General features: G+C 50.6%; 6 protein-coding genes and 1 non-coding gene across 7 annotated transcripts; 5 read left to right on the plus strand and 2 right to left on the minus strand.

The window, feature by feature from the left end:
• Nucleotides 1-611: 611 nt before the first annotated feature.
• Nucleotides 612-2,562, plus strand: BDZ83DRAFT_581784 (major facilitator superfamily transporter; the record flags this gene model as incomplete). The annotated part of the gene is made up of 2 exons (XM_060505488.1): nt 612-1,923; nt 1,976-2,562. 2 exons carry the CDS (start codon nt 612-614, stop codon nt 2,560-2,562), a joined length of 1,899 nt encoding a protein of 632 aa, XP_060363081.1.
• Nucleotides 2,563-3,289: 727 nt separating this feature from the next.
• BDZ83DRAFT_627526 (uncharacterized protein) lies at nt 3,290-4,284 on the plus strand. The gene is made up of 2 exons (XM_060508641.1): nt 3,290-3,858; nt 3,918-4,284. Exons 1-2 carry the CDS (start codon nt 3,501-3,503, stop codon nt 4,097-4,099), a joined length of 540 nt encoding a protein of 179 aa, XP_060363082.1. The 5' UTR covers nt 3,290-3,500; the 3' UTR covers nt 4,100-4,284.
• Nucleotides 4,285-4,526: 242 nt separating this feature from the next.
• Nucleotides 4,527-7,036, plus strand: BDZ83DRAFT_581815 (fungal-specific transcription factor domain-containing protein; the record flags this gene model as incomplete). Its single annotated transcript, XM_060505493.1, has 8 exons — nt 4,527-4,702; nt 4,747-5,524; nt 5,592-5,699; nt 5,759-5,945; nt 6,022-6,205; nt 6,256-6,414; nt 6,466-6,719; nt 6,807-7,036. The coding sequence occupies 8 exons, from the start codon at nt 4,527-4,529 to the stop codon at nt 7,034-7,036; spliced, it is 2,076 nt and encodes a 691-aa protein (XP_060363083.1).
• Nucleotides 7,037-7,342: 306 nt separating this feature from the next.
• BDZ83DRAFT_581830 (cytochrome P450) lies at nt 7,343-9,022 on the minus strand (the record flags this gene model as incomplete). Its single annotated transcript, XM_060505497.1, has 1 exon — nt 7,343-9,022. One exon carries the CDS (start codon nt 9,020-9,022, stop codon nt 7,343-7,345), a length of 1,680 nt encoding a protein of 559 aa, XP_060363084.1.
• A 742-nt stretch (nt 9,023-9,764) lies between these two features.
• BDZ83DRAFT_t187 lies at nt 9,765-9,845 on the plus strand. The gene has a single exon. It is a non-coding gene; the product is annotated as a tRNA-Gly (tRNA).
• Nucleotides 9,846-9,857: 12 nt separating this feature from the next.
• BDZ83DRAFT_407500 (AMP-binding enzyme) lies at nt 9,858-11,633 on the minus strand. The gene has a single exon (XM_060502887.1). It carries the CDS (start codon nt 11,453-11,455, stop codon nt 9,956-9,958), a length of 1,500 nt encoding a protein of 499 aa, XP_060363085.1. The 5' UTR covers nt 11,456-11,633; the 3' UTR covers nt 9,858-9,955.
• Nucleotides 11,634-12,783: 1,150 nt separating this feature from the next.
• On the plus strand, nt 12,784-20,902 carry BDZ83DRAFT_753920 (beta-ketoacyl synthase domain-containing protein; the record flags this gene model as incomplete). Its single annotated transcript, XM_060514413.1, has 13 exons — nt 12,784-13,340; nt 13,393-13,837; nt 13,904-13,972; nt 14,032-14,155; nt 14,217-14,329; nt 14,400-14,853; nt 14,909-15,364; nt 15,432-18,499; nt 18,563-18,856; nt 18,915-18,989; nt 19,058-19,386; nt 19,469-19,943; nt 20,000-20,902. 13 exons carry the CDS (start codon nt 12,784-12,786, stop codon nt 20,900-20,902), a joined length of 7,362 nt encoding a protein of 2,453 aa, XP_060363086.1.
• Nucleotides 20,903-21,215: the final 313 nt, after the last annotated feature.

Below are 21,215 nucleotides of genomic sequence, written 5' to 3' on the forward strand. Positions count from 1 at the left end.
AAATTCTAAATCTCTTCGTCGAAGCATCGAAATGTTTAGTGTTCTTCAGCCCTACAGATTGACAGAAACAGCGATGGCGCAACGAAATAAACCCCCATGCCAAGATATCTAAAAGTTTTCACTCCGTTGGGTTGAGATTTTCGGCACCATCCCGCCGGTAGCCCCTCACGAGTCACACGCTCACTTAGACCCGGTTCTAAGAGTTTACCCAACAGCGCTTGTTCGACAAATATTGGGAAAAGTTCAATGACAAGGAACACTTGTGGTGTCCGGCGTGAGATTGGCGCGCAAACAAGCCTGTGGAAACCTGTGGAGCATCGCGACATGAGAATCGCCTGAGGTCTGGCAGATGAACATGACAAAAGTCTGCCATGTGGCAAACTCTGCAGCCACTGCCCAACTGATAAGAGATTTATTAGGTTGATATCACTGCAACCCTTCTCATGGAGCGAGTCCATCACGAACACTACATTGGTCACCGCGATTTCATGTATTTCAATATCGTCAGACGCTGATGAATTTCGAAATCGTTTCCTGTGGTTGACATCCTTCCACATAATCTCATTTTGCCTTGTAATTTTCACTCTTGCTTGCAGCAGAGACAACAAAACATGCCTCACGACAAGCACTCTCTTGACCACCGGGTCTCGGTGGACGGTGACGGCGAGCCTCTCGGCCGCCGCACCTCGGCGCTTGAGGAAGCCCCGACTTTCGTTCCACCAGCGGGTTACCCAGGCATGCCCGTCACTCGCCGCCGAAGCACAGTCTCTCAAACCTCGCGCGTTACATTCGAGCACGACCAGTCAGAGGACCTCGATGAGCTTGTACGAAGTGCGTCGGCCATCAGCCGGCACAGGTCAAGGGATAGGCGTGAGTCCAAAGACAACGTCTTTGAGTTGCCCGCCTTCCCCAAAGCCGCAAAGCCTGGCCCCGTGAGCACCATTCGCGAAGTACCCTCCCAGTTCACTACCCCTCAATCAACACGGCCACCATCCCCGGTCTCCGGCGTTAGCTCGGGCCCGCCCTCACCCGGTGGTGGGTCCGGCACACAGACGCCCGCCGAGTACGAGATCGGCGCGGGGCAAGCCTATCCGGACGTCGGCACCGTCGCATCGTTCCGAGGAGCCATCGTGCTACTCTGCACCTGTGGCGCTCAGCTCATGGACAACATCTTCATGACGGCTGTCAACATTGCCCTCCCCGCCATCCAGAAGGACTTCAAGGTTAAGAATGCGGAGTTGCAGTGGTTGATCTCGGCATACACCTTGACCTTTGGTGGCTTCCTTCTTCTCGCCGGCGTCTTTGCGGACCGCTTTGGTCGAAAGATGATCTTCTGCGCTGGGATGGCTACGCTAAGTGTATGGACAATTGCCAATGGTTTCGCGACCTCGTTCATCCAGCTGGCTATCTTCCGAGCTTTGCAAGGCATCGGCGCTGCCATGACTGTGCCTTCGGCCGTCGGCATCATCAGCAACTACTTCATCGCCAAGGACCGCACGCTTGCACTAACAATCTTTGGTGCCGCCGGTGCCGTCGGATTCTGCCTAGGCCTCATCTTTGGAGGCTTCTTGACTTCATCGCTTGGCTGGCGATACATCTTCTACATCCCCACTGCCGTCACAAGCATTCTTGGCATAATTGGCTGGGGTCTTCTCCCCAAGGACAGACTCGAGGGCAACTCGAAGCCCAAGCTCGATTTTGTTGGCGCCGGTCTGTCGACTGCTGGTCTCATACTGCTCAGCTTCGTACTTTCTAGCGGTGGCGAGTATGGATGGGGCAAGGCCTTCATCATCGCGCTGCTGGTCGTTAGTATCGCGATGATTGTTGCCTTCACCTACGTTGAGAAGAAGGTTGCCAACCCCATCATGCCACTGTCGCTATGGAAGCTCGAGAACTTTGCTGCTCTTTGGATCGGTGGCTTCGGTAAGTCTACATCTCTCTTTGATCCCAAGACCATGTGCTAACCTTTGATTAGTATCATATGGAGGATACCAGACCACGATCTACTACACCACTCTCATTGCCCAAGAGGTCAACCACCTCAGCGCAGGACAGACCGCCCTCCGATTTCTTCCTATGGGTGCAACAGGCTTCATCTTCAGCCTCTCCATGTCCCGCATGCTCGAGATCTTCAACACCAAGCTCCTCCTTGTGATCGGCATGGCCATCTGCGCAATCGCGCCTATTCCTTCCACGCTCATGCGACAAGATGACCTCAACTTCTGGAAGCATGTCTTCCCAACCACTGTCATGGGCGTCGCGGGTGTAACAATCGTCTACTGCACCATCACCGTCGTGCTGCTGGCTTCGGTGCCGGTCAATGTCAAGAGCCTGTGCGGCGGCATGATCAACACGGCATTCCAGATTGGCAGCGGCGTCAGTCTCGCTTTGGCAGGGGCTGTTGTCCAGGCTGTTGACACTAGCAAGGGACACAGTGACTTGCGGCAATACAATACTGGTTTGCTGTGCTGCTGTGGTCTCGCTGGCATCGGCATGATTGCTAGCGCGTTTGGAGTGAAGAACATCGGCAAGGCGGTGGGCGGGCCTGTGATGGCACACTAATGACTTGATGACGGACTAATAGCCAATAGAGATATAGAAAAAGCGGCCATAACGGAACATTTGAATGTTTACAGATAGACTGCTGCTTGTTTGGGAGCACAATTTCAAATTTCGCATAGACTTAGACTTGGTTCAGTTGGCGGGTATAATATAAGGAAAGAGCGAATCCTTTTGCGGTAGTTGACTCTTGAGGGTTAGAAGCTGAAGTACGAGATCTTGATGGCTATGCCGAGTTATTACAATCTGTTTTTCTCTCGTAAAGACAAAGTACTTGTTGTGGTGTGAGTAGGATAACTTTGACTCTTAGGCGATTTCAAGTGACTTTACTCACACAGGCAATTGGGCCATCTATGAATTAGGTACCGTTAGAGCGATGCTGTTTCGCTTACCATCGATGTCATACTCGGATCGTGCCTATATGCATATACTAGAAAACTGCATGATGCCCAAGAGACCGTTCGAAGACGTGACCAAAAAGATTTGGTTTGATTCGCCGTTGCTTGCGTCGCCACGAAAGATCCGGATCCTTTCGGGTCCATCCCACTCGGCTCAAAGCAGTGTTGAGCAACGCAACCAGCACAATGCGACTCTTCCATCGATCGTTAGAGCAGAGAAAAAGATGCGACAAAACCTATGCAACTATTGCAGATTCCGTAAACAAGCTGTCATTCTCACAATAAGATCAACTTAGTGTTGGCTGGGATCGTCCGGGCCGCCGTAAAGTTGCCGATTGGGGCCCACCCTTGGACTCAATCAGGCCCCACTCGGCGTCCGTTTTCTTTCCGAAGGTGCTCGGAGCTTACGGATGTGGCAGAACACCGCATCCCGCGTGCTTGTTTCAGCGGCATCAATCGTTGCTATATAATCTGATATTCGGATCTAGGCTAAAGGCTATCAATTGATCAAATCAATTTCGTACCGACTCACTCGGTCATACAATGGCTTTCGGAATTCCTTCAATCATGACAACCTTTGCTCCCTACCACATCATCTCTTACGGGACACTGCTCGGCACGTCACTGTTTCAGACGTTTATCAACACCAAGATCTGCTATCTCGAACTTCCCAAGTCAGCCTTCACGACATTACAGAAGCGCCTGTTTCCGATATACTTCCGATGCCAGGCACTTCTCCTTGTCTTGACAGTCCTCACTTTCCCCCCTCATGGCCCGACATCCTTGTTCAAGGCGAAGAGCAACTGGATCCCGCTCATGGTTGCGGGGGTAACATCCATGGCGAACCTGCTCATCTACGGACCGAGGTCTAGACAGGCGATGATTGATCGCACGCATCAAGGTGAGCTCCGCCGACACATTCCTAATGCCACTCTTCTCTTTATATCTGACACCGAAAAGAAACACGCGATGCCAAACGTCCTGGGAACGTCGGTGAACCGAGTCCAGACATGCTTGCTGTAAGAAGACGGTTTTCAAGGAATCACGCAATGAGCATTCACCTCAACCTCGTCGCGGTCATTGCGATGTTGTGGTACGGTTTCAGCCTAGCATCTCGCATCCACATTGAAGTAGATTCATAAACGCGGCTTTGTGGGTACTACTGCTAGTTTTAAGCTTGATCTACTTCCCTGTACCTCGCCATCTCAGCATGCACGTATGCGCCTTAGGTAGACTCAACGCGTAGCCACAAATCAACGGTCTCTCAACTCCTTTGAAATGTTCCTAGTAGCTGGATGATTTGATCGTTCGGCGCGCAGATCTGGGGTAACCTGGGTGTTGCTAGTGCCCTAGAAAAAAGCAGTGCAGCGCATGAGTAATAGCCACAGCCGAGAGCCCGCGGCGTTTTGTGACTTGCTTCTCCACATTTCGGCAGTAAAATCTAGTCACCTCGGCTTCTTCAATCTTCAAGCTGGCGACGCCTCCGAAAGAACATACCGTTGACATCGAATAACCTCGCCGACTTGTGAATTACGTGCTCTCATCCACCTGAGATTTGACTCTGGGATAATGAGCGGAAATTCCTCTTCGACTAGTGCTGTGAAGCCTGGAAGTGACCGCGCTCGCGTGGCCTGCAAAGCGTGCAGGTCCAGACGGGTCAAATGTGACGCAGGGGACGCTCATCCCTGCTGGCAATGCCGGACACGCCAAATCCCCTGCGAACTTGTAGAATCCAGGAGGGGCAAGTAGGTGGTTCCGCCCAGCCCGATGAAAGGGCTCTCTTGAAAAGAAGCTCACAGCGCGCTAGATATATTCGTAAAAAGCGCACCTTACAACGAAAGGAACAAGAACCCCAGGCTCAATCTTTACAAGTTCAGTCCGGGAGAAATGAACAGGACTCAGCCGAACAAGAAACGGAAGCCCCGACCGAAGTTTTCATCGAAGACAGCAGCTTCACTAGCAGCCCCGTCAAGTCCGATGGAATTAGTACCGATGGCCAACTCCAACCAAGTCAAACACAAAGAAATCAAAGGCAACATCCTTGTTCGGTAGATTTGAGTCTATCTTACATCGTCGAGGTTGTTCACAGACCAAAAGATGGCTCAACCGAGCCCGTCAAAGTCCACTATCCTATCCCGGCTTGCATCGCAGACCAGTCTGCCTACAATCATGTACCCAAGGTCATAGAGACGATTTCTCTTCAGGAGGCCCTCACAATGCCGGCTCCACACATCGCGGATCAGCTCATCCGTCCTTTCTTCGATATCATGCATGTAGCGTACCCCGTGTTCGACCGAGAGAACTTCTCACGACAGTACCGTCAAGGCCAGGCATCGCCTCTAGTCTTGCAGGCCATGTTCCTGCTCGGTTTCACGGTATGCGATGACAGTCTCATCGAGGAAGCTGGTTTCACTGATCGAGCTACTGCGAGGCGAACGCACTATCTTCGCGCCAAAGCTCTTTACGATGCGGAGTACGAGAGTGATCACATGAATCTTGTGGCCGTTATGCTGCTTCTAGGTTTTTGGTGGGCTGGCCCAGAAGACCAAAAGGATAATTGTTACTGGGTTAACTGTGCCGCGACTATGGCTCAGTCCCTCGGCATGCACAGGTCGTATGTTGCAACTGGCTTAGTGCTTTTCTCCCGATCAACACTGGATGCTCACGTTATTCAGGATGTCACACTCGGCCCTTAGCCCACGAATGCGATCGCTGAGAAAGAGGATATGGTGGGCCATCTATGTAAGTCACAATATCAGTGTTAGTTGGCTGACTGGAAGTTGACCACCGCATTATCCTAGACCCGCGATAGACACACCTCTGCAGCATTCGGTCGACCATGTCGAATTCGTGACGAGGACTGTGATATAGAGCCTCTGACCGAGGACGACTTTGAGTTCGATAAGAACGGCGATGAAAGACTGATACCCGCTCAGCACAAGTACCACGTAGCATATGTCATGGAGATGGCGAAACTAACTACGATATGTGAGCGTCTGCCCTTGGGTCCCGACTGATGACCTCTCAACCTATTTCGGTGCGAACCTAATATGAACTTTGACAGTGGGGGATATAATCGTTGCAGAGTTCAGCCCACGTCGTGCTATGATCAAGAAGTACGAAGCAAAATCGCTAAAGAAAGAGCTCCGCCGTTGGAATTCAAGTCTGCCGGTGCACCTTAGTCCGGCGCCGCTCGATGGCTCGCTCGGCGCTTCATTTTGGGCCAGCATGGTTCAGTTCACCTACCAGTAACCGCCCCGAACTCATACCAAACCCCAACTTTGTTGACCGTCTATAGATACTGCCACATCCTCCTGTTCAGACCAAAGGCTATCGATAACCTTACGCCGGCAGAGTCAGAAAGAGACAAGCAGGCTCGCATGGCGGCGGACGCCATCACTCGCAACGCAGAAGACCTACTTGCTGCCGAGACTATTAGATCTGCACAGATTCATCTGTAAGAATCGCCCAAATGCGGCTTGTCATGCCGACATCTGACAGTATTCAGTGTTCCGACATTGTTTGGCGCTCTTTCCATCCATACAATCGTTATCTGCCGCAAAGACCCAATCCGCCGGCAACTGGCCGAAAACAAATCACGGCAATGCTTGCTGGCTTTGAGTCAACTATCAAAGTCCTGGCCTGTCAGGTTATGGATCTCAAAGTCTTTTGTCAGTCTGATGAGGAGACTCACTGGCCAAGGGTCTATCGTCAACGTGACATCTAGCATTGTGAGTACTCTCAATTTCTCCTCGTCACTACGTCATCTTATAGCTTGTGAGTACTGACGGGAGTCGAAGCATGGCCCAAACTACCGAACCTTTGCCCCGCAGTACGCGGGCGAAGAAGCCAATCCAGCTGTGTTAGATTCGTTCCGTGGCAGTGACGGAGGCATGGATTCTGCAGGCCTCAATCCATCTCAGCCCGAGGCACCATCGGGAATTGAGAGTTTTCATCAGGCAACTGATCAGATGTTTTATGACACTTTCTGGGCGGACTACCTGGATAACACGTTTGATGTTGATCTTCTCATACACTCTCATTCGGGCTTTCCTAGCAATCCTTCCGGGCAGCAATGAGAGGTTATTGGCAGTTGGAATAGTGAGATTCCCCCAAAGAATCTGAAGGACCACTAGAAGACACTTTGTCATTATGATTGAGTACAAGAAGCAAAGTGGTTCCATTTGTGTTTGTGCATTAGTCACATCATGGCTCTCATGTTTAGTCTGGCCAAACTCCGCGCTTGACTGCATGTGGGTTCTACACAGCCCTTTCTATGTACATGTCCACATCTTGCTATTTCGAAATCAAAACAAGGAAAACAACTGCTGGCTCGATCTACATTCTTGTACTGGGAAACCATTTACTCTCGAAAGACTGACGCTCTACGTGGGTTGAACGTAGCACTGAGTTGGTCGTCTGATCTGGGCATCTGTCGACCCATATGTGCTCAGGCGACTCTCAAGCTCAGGGAACTCGAAACTGAGAAGAAGCATGCTTATTACGGACTTCATTTCCAACAACGCAATCTTCCTTCCGAAACAACCTCTCGCACCGGTCGAGAACGGCAAGGATGGGCCAGCAATGGCATTGAATGTGCCATCGGAGCGCATCCATCTTTCCGGCACAAACTGATCGAGAGGTGCAAAGTTGATATCCCAGCGTTTGGATTTCCTCTCACTGCCGTAATCTGTGTGCCATTCCTGTAAGTGGGAGGGTCCGCCTGTAACTAGGAGAACGGGGGTTCCGGCCGGGATGTCGACTCCTAGGATCTGGCACCTTGTGATCGTTTCCCTAAAAGCCACAGGGCCAGGATACGATACACGGAGGACCTCGGCAATGAACGCGTCTAGGTATGGCACGTCTGCTGAAGCGATATCGGCAGCAGTTGGGAGGCCAGGTTTATCGAGCCCGAAAGAGTCAACGAGGGCGCTTCTCAGACGTGTTTGTACAGCCTGGTTGTCTGCCAGGTGCTTCAACGCCCATCCGAGCCCAGCGCTTGTTGTCTCGTGGCCAAAGATGAGGAACTGGAATAACTCATCCCTTATCTGGTCTTGAGTTGAGGGGTCAATATAGAACATTGTGTTTCTTTTCAAGACTTCCTGTAAGCCACACCTCGGATGTTTCTGTTTCCCATCTTGGCCCTGAGTACGAACAAACGCAGCATTGATCTCGGAATTGAGGATGCTTGTGACGGCAGCCTGGGCACGTCGGAAGTACGAGAGCTGACCTATCGCCCACTTCGACAGACGCACACTGATGCTCGTCGTCACCCAGTTGAGGCATTGGAGCAAGATCTCCATTGAGTGAACCAACAGCGGGCCATCCCTGCATGGTTCAAGATCTCCTTTATTTAGTGATTGTGCTTCAGGGTTCACTCTTTGCATCTCTTGTTGGAGCATGCCAAGGTCTAAGCCCAATGAGATTGCGCCAATGGCGTCTAAAGCGGTTGATTTGAGGTCATCTGTAGCTCTGAAAGGTTGTTGGTTGTTGGCCTTGGACCTGAGCTTCCACAACTCGATGAGTCGTGATATGGACTCATGGAACCTAGGAGCAGCGACATCATGGAGGAACTGCGATGAAGAAACAACGCCCCATAAGCGTCGTTGAGACTTCAACTTGTCATTTGTCTTCATACTGAATGTCGCGTTCGGCATGATGAAGCCAAACATGTCGTGGATGAGCGAAGCCCTGTCCATCTCACCCAGTTTCCTCATGGCGATTTCCTCGATCTCTGGTAGGTCGGCCAAAATCACAGTGGGTCTCCTGAGAGAGAAGGTCGGGAGGAATATCTGCACGATCGGCGACTTGAGATCGAGGGATTCCCGAGAGAACCAGCTGAACGCCTCGCCGCTCAGGAGCCAGTAAGTGCCGAGGGGGGCGAGGTGTCCCGCTGGCATCCATCGCCATTTCCGTTTGTAAGGGATGCCCGGGATTGGGGGCGGTACCGTCAGGTGGATGATGAGAAGGTAGAATGAGAGTGAGACACCGACGACCAACGCCAAGGTTGTCTTCTGGATGTCGATATGAGGGGCCAAGCCCCAGAGTGCTCCACTGCCGGGCATTTTTGGAGGATGGAGATGCTGGTATCAAACATTGTAAAGATGGAAGAAAAATGGGTGTACGACCACCTGAAATGGAAAATACGAACTTCCAGGTTGGAAGATGCCCAACTGACTTGCTGCAGGCAACCACGAAAGAGCGAATTGTCAGTGGCGTCCTCGGGCGAAGGCCCCAAATTCTGACTAGGCACCAGTAAATCCAATAGAGGGGCTCTTTAGCGGCTGCGCGGTGAGATAGCGATGCTGTTAACATTATAAGCGCTTGTCTTAAAGTGACAGCATGTAGGCTGAACGAGGAATGTCTCATTGGTTGAATTTGCCCAGCGATTGGCTGACACGGACTTTGATGCTCAATATAGCAAGCTGATGTTTAGTCGACGCGCCTGAGTTGTGCAGCTTGCATCCTGCGCCGTAAGACGGGCCTGGATTGGAATCCTTGTCAGCAACTTTCACAAGATTGCCGTCCGGGTGCCGAACCACAGATGGGATGACCGCGGTGGTGCCCCCGCAATCTGATTCCCGTCATCCGGATTATGTGAGACCGATGATCGGAAAGGAATTTAGCTTTTTTTTCCTTTTTTTTTTTTTCTTACTTTGTGTTTTCTGCCCACCTCGACTGTGTCGCAAAGTCGTGAGGCATTCTAGGAACCAGGACACAGTGATTAGCAACATCGCAACATCACAACCCACACAACCTAGACCCTCTCACGATGTAAATCCGCAAGTCCACATCAGCTGATCATCAGCGTCGATGGTTTAGTGGTAAAATTCTCCGTTGCCATGAAGCAGCGTCGGGGAGCCGGGGGTTCGATTCCCCCTCGACGCAATCTTTTGCATTTCAGAGCGATCTTAAAGGTTTTTGAGTCTCTTACTTTTGGTGTAATTGCTACCAACATTTTGATGTTGCAAAGACTTTGAACGAAGTGAACTTGAAACTTAAAGTCTTGCTACAGAGTCCTCAGTTAACATATGCTTTTGGACCTTTCCTGACCCTGTACGTGGAAAGCTCCCGACAAAGACAGTCTCTCTTGGAATCTTGAACCGAGCAATTAGTGACTGACAATGGCTGACCAAATCCCCGTGAGTCAGCTGAGAGTTTGGTGCTACAATGACATAGGCACGCCCGGCTTCCCCCCAGAGCTGATCCGGAACGCCTACAACTGCAGCATCCAACACACCAGGATGTTCAGCCAGGGCAGCCTCAACTTCTGCGGGATACACGTTCTCTCCCCCAGATATGAACATGTTCTTGCGCCTGTCAATAAGAAAAACGTATCCATCCTCGTCGACCCGCCCGATATCACCAGTTCGGAACCAGCCGTCTTCAGTGAAGGCGGCCATATTGTCGTCTAGTCTGTTCCAATAGCCCGGCGTAACGCTCGGGCCCGAAATTAAGATCTCACCAGGCTCACCGACGGGAACTTCCTGGCCACCTCCGTCCACAACTCGGACCGCCGTCAACGGGCCCGGAAGACCCACTGAACCGGCCTTGCTGCTGATAAGCTCTGCTGACAGCGGCATTCCAGAACAAGTCCCCATTTCAGTCGATCCATAGCCATCCACCATTCGGACCCCGCGACTCAGCCACCACTTGATCCTAGCTGGAGGGTTGGGCGCACCACCTGTGAAGAGCGCCTTCAAGGCTGACCATGCTGATGGGTTGAAATTTGATGCACCGGCAAGAGCCTCGGCCATCTGAGGCACGCAAAAGTAGTGAGTGACGCCGAGGTCGGCATCGCTCAGGCGGGCATTGGTCGTTTCGGGTTGAAATTTGGAAGAGACAATGAGGGCGCCACCTCGCATCAGTGAAGGCCATATCTGGGCGATGAGCCCCATGAAGTGGAACATGGGGCCGTCGCACAAGAAGACGCTACCCGTATCGATTTCTGTCAAGATGCTAAAGTTGAAAGTCGTCGCCAAGATACTCTGGCCGGTCAACATGACCCCCTTGGGCGCCCCAGAGGTTCCGGATGTGTAAAGAATGATGCACGTCTCGTGCAGAGGCCGCGCACTCAACCGGGGCCCAGGCTCTGCAGCATCCACGCTTACACAGAATGTCGAAAATCCAATGTGGCGACAGCCAAGAGGCAGCGCCGGTGGGTCTTCGTGATCTGTGAAGAGAATGGTCGGGGTGCAGTCGGCCAACAGTTTCGCGAGTTCGGGCCGGGCGAGGCGCCAGTTCAGCGGGACATGGATTGCGCCCAGCCTCATCAGTGCTTGTTGCAGAATGATCTGATGGACATTATTGACCGATATGGTCGCCACTCTGTCACCGATCTGGACCCCTTGCTCGGATAGGACCGCGGTTGCGCGTTGGATGTCGGCGTTCAGTTCCGCATACGTCCACCGGCGGTTGGTTGCGACATCAATGCAGGCCAGACCGTTCGGCCGTAAGCGTGCATGCAGTTGCACTGGGTCCGGAGCGTGAAATTCCATCAGTGCGCTGACGTTTCTGTGTCAAAAGCTTGAAAGTCTAGAAAAGGTTGAAGAATTAGAATGGGATATGTTGTGCGGCGTTGGGCTCTTATCGACAAACCGTAGTTTCGGTGTGAATATCTCCAGCGAGTGTTGCGATGTGACTTCATAGAGGGAGTAACCGCGGATGATCGTCACTTCGTCAACAACCCCTGTCGCATATAATGGCGTCTTGATAATTGGAGCGTCAGATACAACAGCCGATTTTCCGCAGGGTGAAGTAAGTACGAAGAGGCGTTGGACACAAAAGGAAAAGCATTGGGTTGTGAAGGCTTCGCCGAGTGTTCTCGTTGTTGATTATATGAACAATTTACCGTTTACCAGTACTTAGTTGAGACAGAAAACGCCCGGCGATGTTCGGAGTTTTTCCTAGTTTCTTTGTTCTTCAACTCCTGTGACTGTATTTGCCAACGTGCAGGAACCCATCTATTCCATATCTTGCAGCCCTCTCGGTATGCGGACACGGGGAGTCGGATTCTCCCTCGCCAGCATGCAGGTCGCAAATGGTGTGGGTGGGGGACGACAACCACCAAGACGCTGTGCCGTACAACTCTTGATCCTACGCATCCTACCGATGTTGTGCTGCAGCTCGACAAACCACGCATTCCTCCCATTTTGGAAAAAATGTCATAGGGGTTCATCCCGCCAGAAGATGGTGTGTTGACGCATTCTTTTCGACACTTCCCTCCAACAAGTCTGAACTGTGCATATTTGTGGACTCAGCAACCAACGAGGGAGGAGACCTTACCTCAGCTTTGGTGAGAACTTTGAAAGATATCCACCACACCGAAGTCCCGTCTGACCTAAGATATGCGAAGCCGTCGGGCTGCGAGCTTAATGCGGTTGGATTGTTGGGTCAACTTCGTGTTCCTGCTGTGCCGTACCTCTCCCGACCGAATCAGCTTCATGAATATCACAGGCCACATAGACAGATGTGCGGACCTCGGAAGTTTCCCTTACGTACTGATTCGCGATCATGACTGTAAAGAGCACCGGATAAGAGCCAATGTAATCAAGTTTTCATGAATTAGCCGCCAACTCTTTGCATGCCTAGACTGACGCTATTGGAATGTCAAAGGCTGATTCACTCTTGGACTTTTTAGCCTCGAAGTAAGCCATGTCTCTTATTTCGGTAACACTCTAGCAGGTTTTTTCGAGAACGAATTACAGAGTTGTCAAAAAAGCCCGCATATAATCAAGCAGTGTGTCTGTTGTAGCTTTTACGAGTAGGACGTAGTGATTTGGCAAAGTGGACTGCGTTATCAATTTCAACACATGAACTAGACACCATGATCAATAGCACCAATCCCGCAATGATTGGTATTTGCAATGAGAACCATCAAGACTCATGTCTGTATGAGCCTATCGCCATCATAGGCATGGGCATGAGACTCCCAGGACGCGTCTATAACGCTACCGACTACTGGGACCTCCTCATCAATGGCAGAAGCGGACGTTGCAGAGTCCCAAAGAGTCGTTACAACGTCGACACCTGGTATGGTCGTGAGAAAGCTGCTCACGCTCCCAGTGAGTTTGGCTATTTTCTCGATGACATCAACCTGGCCCATGTAGACCCTAGCTTTTGGTCTTTCACGAAACAGGAGGCCGAACTCATGGACCCTCGGCAACGTCTATTTCTCGAGGTTGCCTACGAAGCCCTTGAGAACTCGGGCTCGACTAAATGGAGAGGACACGATATTGGGGTATACGTTGGAACCATGGGAGAAGACTGGAGTCAGCTTGAGTCTCGCGACGGTCAGAGCCTCCAACAGGTTCGGCCTGATGTTTATGGAGACTACATCATTGCCAATCGGGCTTCGTATGAGTTTGATCTTACAGGACCGAGGTGAGTCTTCAACCATGGGTTCTCTCTACGTAATTTCTCACAAAATCTCCAGCGTCGTTGTTCGAACTGCATGTTCCGCATCTCTTGTTGCACTGCATCAGGCATGCCAAGACCTCCACAGCGGAGACTGTTCATCTGCCATAGTTGGGGGCGTAAACCTCATTCTCAGCCCCAAGGATACCATCATTATGCAGCAAAATGGAGTTCTGTCTCCGTCAACAGCATGTAAAAGCTTTGACGCCGAAGCTGATGGATTTGCACGCGGTGAAGGTATATCTGCCATTTACATCAAGAAGGTGTCGGATGCAGTACGCGATGGCAATCCTATCAGGGCAGTGGTTCGGTCCACATGCACTGCCGGAAATGGCAGAACCCCAGGACTGACAACGCCGAACCCTGATATCCACGAAAGACTCATGAGAAGAGGACACAAGATGGCTGGGGTCACCGACCTGTCCAAGACTGCGATGGTAGAGTGTCACGGGACTGGCACTTTGGTAAGTTTTATAGCAGGAACTTCTGAAGAGGTGCGCACCTTGCTAATTGAATGTTTTCGTGCATAGGTTGGAGATCCTTTGGAAGTTAGTGCAGTGGCCAACATCTGGGGTGATCATGGTATATACATCGGCTCAGTATGTAATGGGATACTATAGAGAAGTTTTCGAGAACGATTACTTACGTGATTTATCAGGTTAAGCCAAACATTGGTCACGGCGAAGGGGCTTCTGGGCTCTCCAGTGTGATCAAGATGGTCCTGGCATTGGAGAACTCCACCATACCACCAAACATCAACTTCAAAACTCCTAATCCTCGAAGTAAGTGACATTGAAATGCAACGTTACCGGACGCAGTTACTGATCAAACTTTTGGCTGAAGTTCCATGGAAGAGTGCCAAACTCAAAGTTCCCACAGAGCCTGTACCGTGGCCAACTGACAGAGATCAGAGAGTCTCAGTCAACAGCTTTGGTATCGGTGGCTCCAACGCTCACGTGAGTATCCGATTTGATTAATATAGAGTCTGTATCGAGAAATCTCGAGCTGACAATTTGATTTCCGTAGGTTTTGCTGGAATCTGCCTCTTGCTTCGGCTTATCGACTTCCACCCTAACGAACGGCTTGAGCTCAGGGCCCGGCGTTTCAAGACACCAACTTCTGCCACTTTCCGCCAAACATCCCAAGTCCATCGCTGCTTTGAGCCAGAAGGTTCAGAGTTATTTGGGTCGCAGTCCGGAGAGCTTGGGCGACGTCGCACACTCGTTGGCATCTCATCGAGAGACACACCCATATCGAGCTTTCTGTGTGACCAACGGTAGCAGTCCCTTACAGATTTCATCGGTTGTCAAAGCGACAACATTATCGCCAGATTTAGTGTGGGTCTTCACGGGCCAAGGGGCTCAATGGGCTCAAATGGGTAAAGAACTTCTAGAACAAGAGGGTTTGTTCAAAGACAGGATCGATGCCATGGATGGAGTTCTTGCAGGTCTTCCAGATCCTCCGCCGTGGACACTACGAGGTTGGCACTATCTACGAAGCTCGATGAAAAAACACTAATTATCTGAACTTCACAGAATTACTGTCTGCTCCAAAAGGAGAGAGTCGTCTCCACGAAGCAGAGTTTTCGCAGCCATGCTTGGTTGCAATCCAAGTTGCGCTTGTCGATTTACTTCGCTCATGGGACGTTACGCCAGCTGCAGTAGTGGGACATTCTTCGGGCGAGACCGCTGCTGCCTATGCGGCTGGCGCAATTACAGCTGAAGAGGCTATCTTGATCGCCTATCACCGCGGTCAAATCACTCGTCTCATCAAAGCTGCACACAACGGCAGCATGGCAGCAGTTGGTCTCGGCAGAAAACAGATTGAGCGGTTTCTTCGCCCAGGTGTCATCATTGGCTGTGACAACTCTCCGTCAAATGTCACTCTGTCAGGTGAGAGCAATGTTCTTGAGGAGATTCTTCTGGACCTCAGCTCTAAGCACCCGGATGTTCTTGCTCGGAAGCTCCGCGTTGAGTGCGGATACCACTCTCGTGAGTTCATGTACACCGCTTCTGGTCTGGGAACGTGATCGCCCGGCTAATTTCATTCCTACCACAGACCATATGAAGACTGCCGCCGCAGATTTTACGTCCCGTCTAGAGGGACTGCTTCAAAACAAGGAGCCGCGAATTCCATTCTACTCGTCTGTGACAGGAGAGAAGAACACAGACATGTCTCACACATATTGGGTCCGCAACGTCATCTCACCTGTTCTATTCAATACAGCGGTACAAGGAGTCCTAGACGATTTCAAATCTCCAATTTTCGTCGAGATTGGCCCACACGCAGCTCTTGCCGGGCCGGTTCGTCAAATCCTGAGCTTCAGAAACATGTGTGCACAATACACACCAACGCTGGTGCGCAACCAGGATGCTGTTTCAGCCGTTCTGAAGACTGGGGGGGAGCTCTGGGTGGCCAGCGTCAATATTGACATGGCTGCAGTCAACCCACCGGGACAGTTTCTAACAGATATTCCGACATATCCATGGCACTACGATGAGGAGTATTGGAAAGAGAGTAGACTTTCTCGCAGTTGGCGGTTCAGAACTTTCGACCACCACGAACTTCTCGGCTCTCGCGTCGAGGAGATCTCGGACGCCTGCCCTGCTTGGAGGTGTATTTTACGGCTCGAGGATGTTCCATGGCTGCAGGAACACGTCATTAGGGACAAAATCACATTTCCTGCGTCTGGTTTCATTTCTATGATAGGAGAGGCTCTGAGACAGCTCCACGGGTCCTTGGACTTCACATTGAAAGCTGTGTCTATGGAGGCAGCTTTGACTCTGGATGAAAAGACAGTCGAGGTTGTGACGATACTCAATCCAACAAGGTCAAAGACTTCGAGCAAGAAGATCGTTTACGATTTCTCGATATCTTCACTTGCAGATGGGAGCGAAGTATGGGTCAGCCACATCTTTGGTCAGTGCAGATCCGGCTCAGATCGGAGGCATGCTGTCCCTGACATGCCTGCCCTGCCACGTCAAGCTTCAGCAAATTCATTCTACAACACTTGGAAAAGACATGGTCTGAACTACGGTCCCAACTTCAGGGGTCTGTCCAATGTCAGTTCACATGTTAGCGAAGCCAGGGCTTTTGCAACACTGGATGGCAAGCTCGCAGGCTACACCAACTCGCCCTATTCAATTCATCCAGTTACTCTCGACACAAGCATGCACGTGGCAATGATATCCGAGTCCCGTGGTCTGGAGCGAAACGTTCAGGGACTAGTTGTTCCCACTTATATCCAAGAGGTGTATGTTGCTCGACCAACCGGACAGATCAATGTTGTCGCTAGTGCCGATAATGAGGCTGAAGCAATTGCCAAGAGCAATATCATTGGAGTTTCTGATGGACAAGTCGTGATCGAGATCTCTGGCTTGGAAGTAACTCAACTCGGTGGAGTTATTAGCGACAAAGTAGCAGATGATCCTCATGCTGGTGTCGTTTTGAAATGGATGCCAGACATCAACTTCACGAAGGCGACTCAACTTTTTCGCCGTCGGGAAATGGATGCCAGTTACAACGTTTTGAATGAACTGGTCTTGGCCTGCATCGTTGATCTGAGAACTCAGCTTCAGTTCCTTCCTGCCACGCAACCTCACTTTGTGAACTACAAGAGTTGGCTTGATGCGTCATATCGCAAGGCTATGACTGGGCAGTACGCAGATGTCCTCAACGCTTTCGACATCGCAACGATGAATCACAAGACAAGACTCAAGGCTATCGGGAAAATGACAGAGTCTTGCAAGCGGACTCCTGCGTTGGATGCCTCTGTATCGATCTTCCGCGTGCATACCTTTGGCGCAGACTGCTTCTCCGGATTGCCCCATGCGATCAAGCCACTCGCACAGCCCAGCCACTTCGATGGAGCTGCCAACCTCATAGCTAACGTGGACTTCACCGACTTTGTTCGACTTTTAGGGCACAAGAATCCAGGGTTGAGAGTTTTACACATAGGTGCGAGAGAGAGCGATGGCTTGCTATCGAAGCTGTTGTGTTCCGATGACATCAACTTCCCATATGGTAGTTACGTTTATACCGGCGCTTCCTCAAAGCCGCCAAAGTCTTTGAGAAACCGTTACGAGTCAGCACCAGCTGTTACCTACAAGCAGTTGGTGATTGACATAGATCCATCATCGCAGGGCTTCTCGGAAGAATCTTTCGATCTCATAATCTCCGAACCTACGCTATCCTCTTTCTCGAACGTCTCCATAATCAATATGCGGAGACTGCTCAGTCCGCGAGGTCATCTGATTCTTCAACATGCGAACCCCGAGTCCAACCTTCTCCGGTTCGCATACGGGCTATCAACCAACTTTGATCTCGGCTACGGCTCCCTGGGTTGTCCTGACATATTGCTGAGCCAATTAAGTCACGCTGGCTTCGACAATGCCTCAACCTTTACCTTCGCAGGAGAGCATAGCAGGGTCACTGTCGCCACACCATTTGCTGACTTTTCAAAGATGAGCAAGGCCAGCATCATCTGTCAAGACCCAAGTCATCATCTGGTTGTTGCAGCAACAAGAGACTTAGAATCCCACGGTATTTGCCTACAGTTCTTTTCCCTTGGGCAGGAGCTGCCCTATGGTCAGGCTGTCGTGTGTCTGCTAGATCTGGAAGGCCCCTTCCTTCATGACATGGATCGCATTCAGTGGGAAAACCTCAAGAAGTCTTTGTCTTCTGCGCAGGATGAGAGGTTCCTTTGGATCACCGCAGCCTCTCAAATTCACTGCAAAGATCCAAGGTACTCTTTGACACTGGGTGTGACCCGCAGCATCCGGAGAGAATTGTCGATTGACCTGGTTACCCTTGAACTAGAATCTTACGACACTAGCGGATGGAGTGCCATGACCACTGTCTTCGAGTCTCTTGGCAACCGTAGCAGCACTGGCGGCACTAAGGCGGATTCTGAATATGCTTTCTCCGGGGGGTCGATTCAAATATGTCGATTTCACTCTGTCAAGGTTTCCGACGACCTACGAGAACGATGCGAGGGTGCACCCAAGGTTTTGAGGATGAAGAAGCCCGGAATATTGCAATCTTTAACATGGGAAGAATCAGAAGCCACGATGCTGAGCGATGATCATGTGGAAGTCTCAGTAAAAGCTGTTAGTCTGAACGCAGAGGTACGTCAACTGAAAGATCCAGAAATGACTCGAAAGGCTCGGAACACTGACCATCGGTTTAAGGACTCAAAAATCTCATCGGCTCACTTCACAGACAGCAGTAGCGGTTGTGCCGAAATTGGCCTTGAAGGTAGTGGTGTTGTGACAGCTGTCGGGTCAAAGACCTGTCGATTCCGATTGGGTGACCGCGTTGCGTTCAACCTCAGTAGCTCCTTGGCTACTACAATCATCGTCCCCGAGACTCTTTGTGCAGAGATTCCACACGCAATGACATTTGAAGAGGCTGCTTCGTATCCTTACTCTTATAGCACGGTGCTCTATGGACTTATGGAGCTTGGCAGGTTGAGGAAGGACCAGGTAGGCTCTTCTTGTCGATGTAAGCACATCATTACTTGAGCATCTACTGACTCTCTAGACTCTTCTGATTCATTCGACGCCGGGTGCTCTTGGTCTAGCTGCTATCCAAGTTTCAAAAATGGTCGGTGCAGAGGTAAGCTCCATAAGTCCATCCTCGCGCAGACCTATTCGGGATAAAAGCCTGACTTAACTCTGCCTTAGATCTTCTGCACGGCCGAGAATACAACACAAGCCCGATATCTCCAGAAGATATACGGTATCCCGAGCAACCGCATCTTAAGCTCTGACATCACCTCATTTGTGCCTAACATCCTACACCAGACAAATAGCCGGGGTGTGGACATCGTCTTCAGCACGCGTCCTGAATCAATACAGGAGAGCTGGGCATGTCTCAAGCCATTTGGAACGATGGTACAAGTACGACATGGCGGAGGTCAGATGGCGGATATTTTGAAAAGTTGCCGCAACCGAACTTTAGTGAACATTGACCTTGAGGAATTGAGAGTTCACCAGCCCGAGGAGAGTACTCGGTATGTCCTTGTTCCAAGACCTTACTTTAGTCTTGAGATCTCCCACATCCAAAGTTTAACTCACTAACATGAAATCTTGCAGTCTTCTGGAGCAGGCATTCTTGTTCCACAAGTTTGGACTCAATAAGCCCTCGCAGCCCATCACAGTCTTTCCAGCTTCTGACATGCTGTCAGCTTTCAAGTACTTGCAAAGTGAAGGGCGGATCGGCCAAGTTGTTATCAAGATGCCTGAAAGCAAAACAGAGCTCCAAGCTCTTCCCTTACGACGAAGAATGGCTCTCCGTTCGGATAGAACCTATGTCATCGTCGGCGGTCTTGGAGGATTGGGTCAAGCCACGGGAAGATTTCTCATCGAAAAGGGGGCTCGTCATTTGATATTCTTTTCCAGATCTGCCAAAGATGTCGCCCACTCAGCATATTTCAACGAGCTTGAGTTTCTAGGCTGCATGGTTCAAGCCGTTCCTGGTAGTGTCAACGAGATGACGGATGTGGTGAGGATGGTTGACTCAGCAACTACTCCAATTGCTGGTGTGTTACACGCTGCAATGGTACTCCAGGTATGTCCTATTTCTGGCGTTTTCTGATTTCTGAATGAATATTTACTACCTCACAGGATGTTCACTTCGCCGACATGACTTTTGAGCAATGGCATACTACCGTCTCACCAAAAGTACAAGGAACTTGGAACCTCCACTACGCTCTCCAAGCACAGAGAGATCCTCTTGACTTCTTTTTTCTCTTCAGCTCCCTCTCAGGTTTGGGAGGACAGATTGGACAAGCCAACTATGCTGCTGCAAATGCATTCCTCGATGCGTTCGTTCAATACCGGCATTCTCAGGGACTAGTATGTTCTGTACTCGATATCGGTATCATGGAAGACATCGGTGTTCTTGCCAGAGAGACCAATCGCCTCGAAGCTCTTCGCTCAACTTCTCAGCATTGTCTTCATGAACAGGACCTCCTTGATGCCATGGAGTTAATGATTAACAGATCTCAAGCGAAGAAGAGGATCCATACGCAAGCCTTATTGCATTCGATTGAAGGCTACTTAAACTCGAGTCAGCTTGCCATCGGAATGCGGTCTTCGTCTTCCATAAACAGGACCGGTTGGCAGCAAGATCCACGCGCCGGATTCTTAGCAAAGACTGTGTCTGTAGATGGTCCTATCGACCAACACAAATCAGAAAGCACTCTGAAAGGTTATCTTCAGAGATGTGTGTTGGATCCCTCGCAGCTGGAATCTGACGAGGCGAAACACTTCCTGGCTGGGGAGATTGGTGCAGCATTGCGGGGCTTCATGATGCGACAAGATGAGGAAGTCGACTTGACAAGGCCGCTGCAAACGGATTCCTTGGTCACGGTTGAGCTTCGAAACTGGCTGAGACAAAAAGTTGGTGTAGTCCTCAATGTTCTCGAGATGAAGAGTGCAGCGAGTGTGATCGCGCTGGGTGGTTTGGTGGCGATGAGGCTTTCGGCCGTGTACAGAAATCGTGTGCAAGATGTAGGCATCGTTTGAATAACTGCGATTTATTTAAGGTTGAGTTCGGTTTGCTTTAGGAGCGTCTCCCATCTCAGGTACGGAAAAGAAACGTTCAAGTTATTTCAAATTTCATTTTCGGTGCCAAGACACCCTCGTTCTAAGATGAGAGCCTATGTTTGTTACTACCAATGATTAAAATATGTCTATTTTGCTTCCGTTCAGTCAATGCAAGGTTAGGCGTTCATCAGTATCAAAGTAGTCGATCTTAAGACATGGGTGGCATGGGGTCGGGAGCCGCGCCTAGACATTGGCGCATCATTACAACGAGAATTGACACCCGATGTGGGTA

The sequence above is a fragment of the Colletotrichum acutatum genome (genome assembly GCF_030867785.1).
Source record: "Colletotrichum acutatum strain CBS 112980 chromosome Unknown BDZ83scaffold_71, whole genome shotgun sequence".
Classification (NCBI taxonomy): domain Eukaryota; kingdom Fungi; phylum Ascomycota; class Sordariomycetes; order Glomerellales; family Glomerellaceae; genus Colletotrichum; species Colletotrichum acutatum.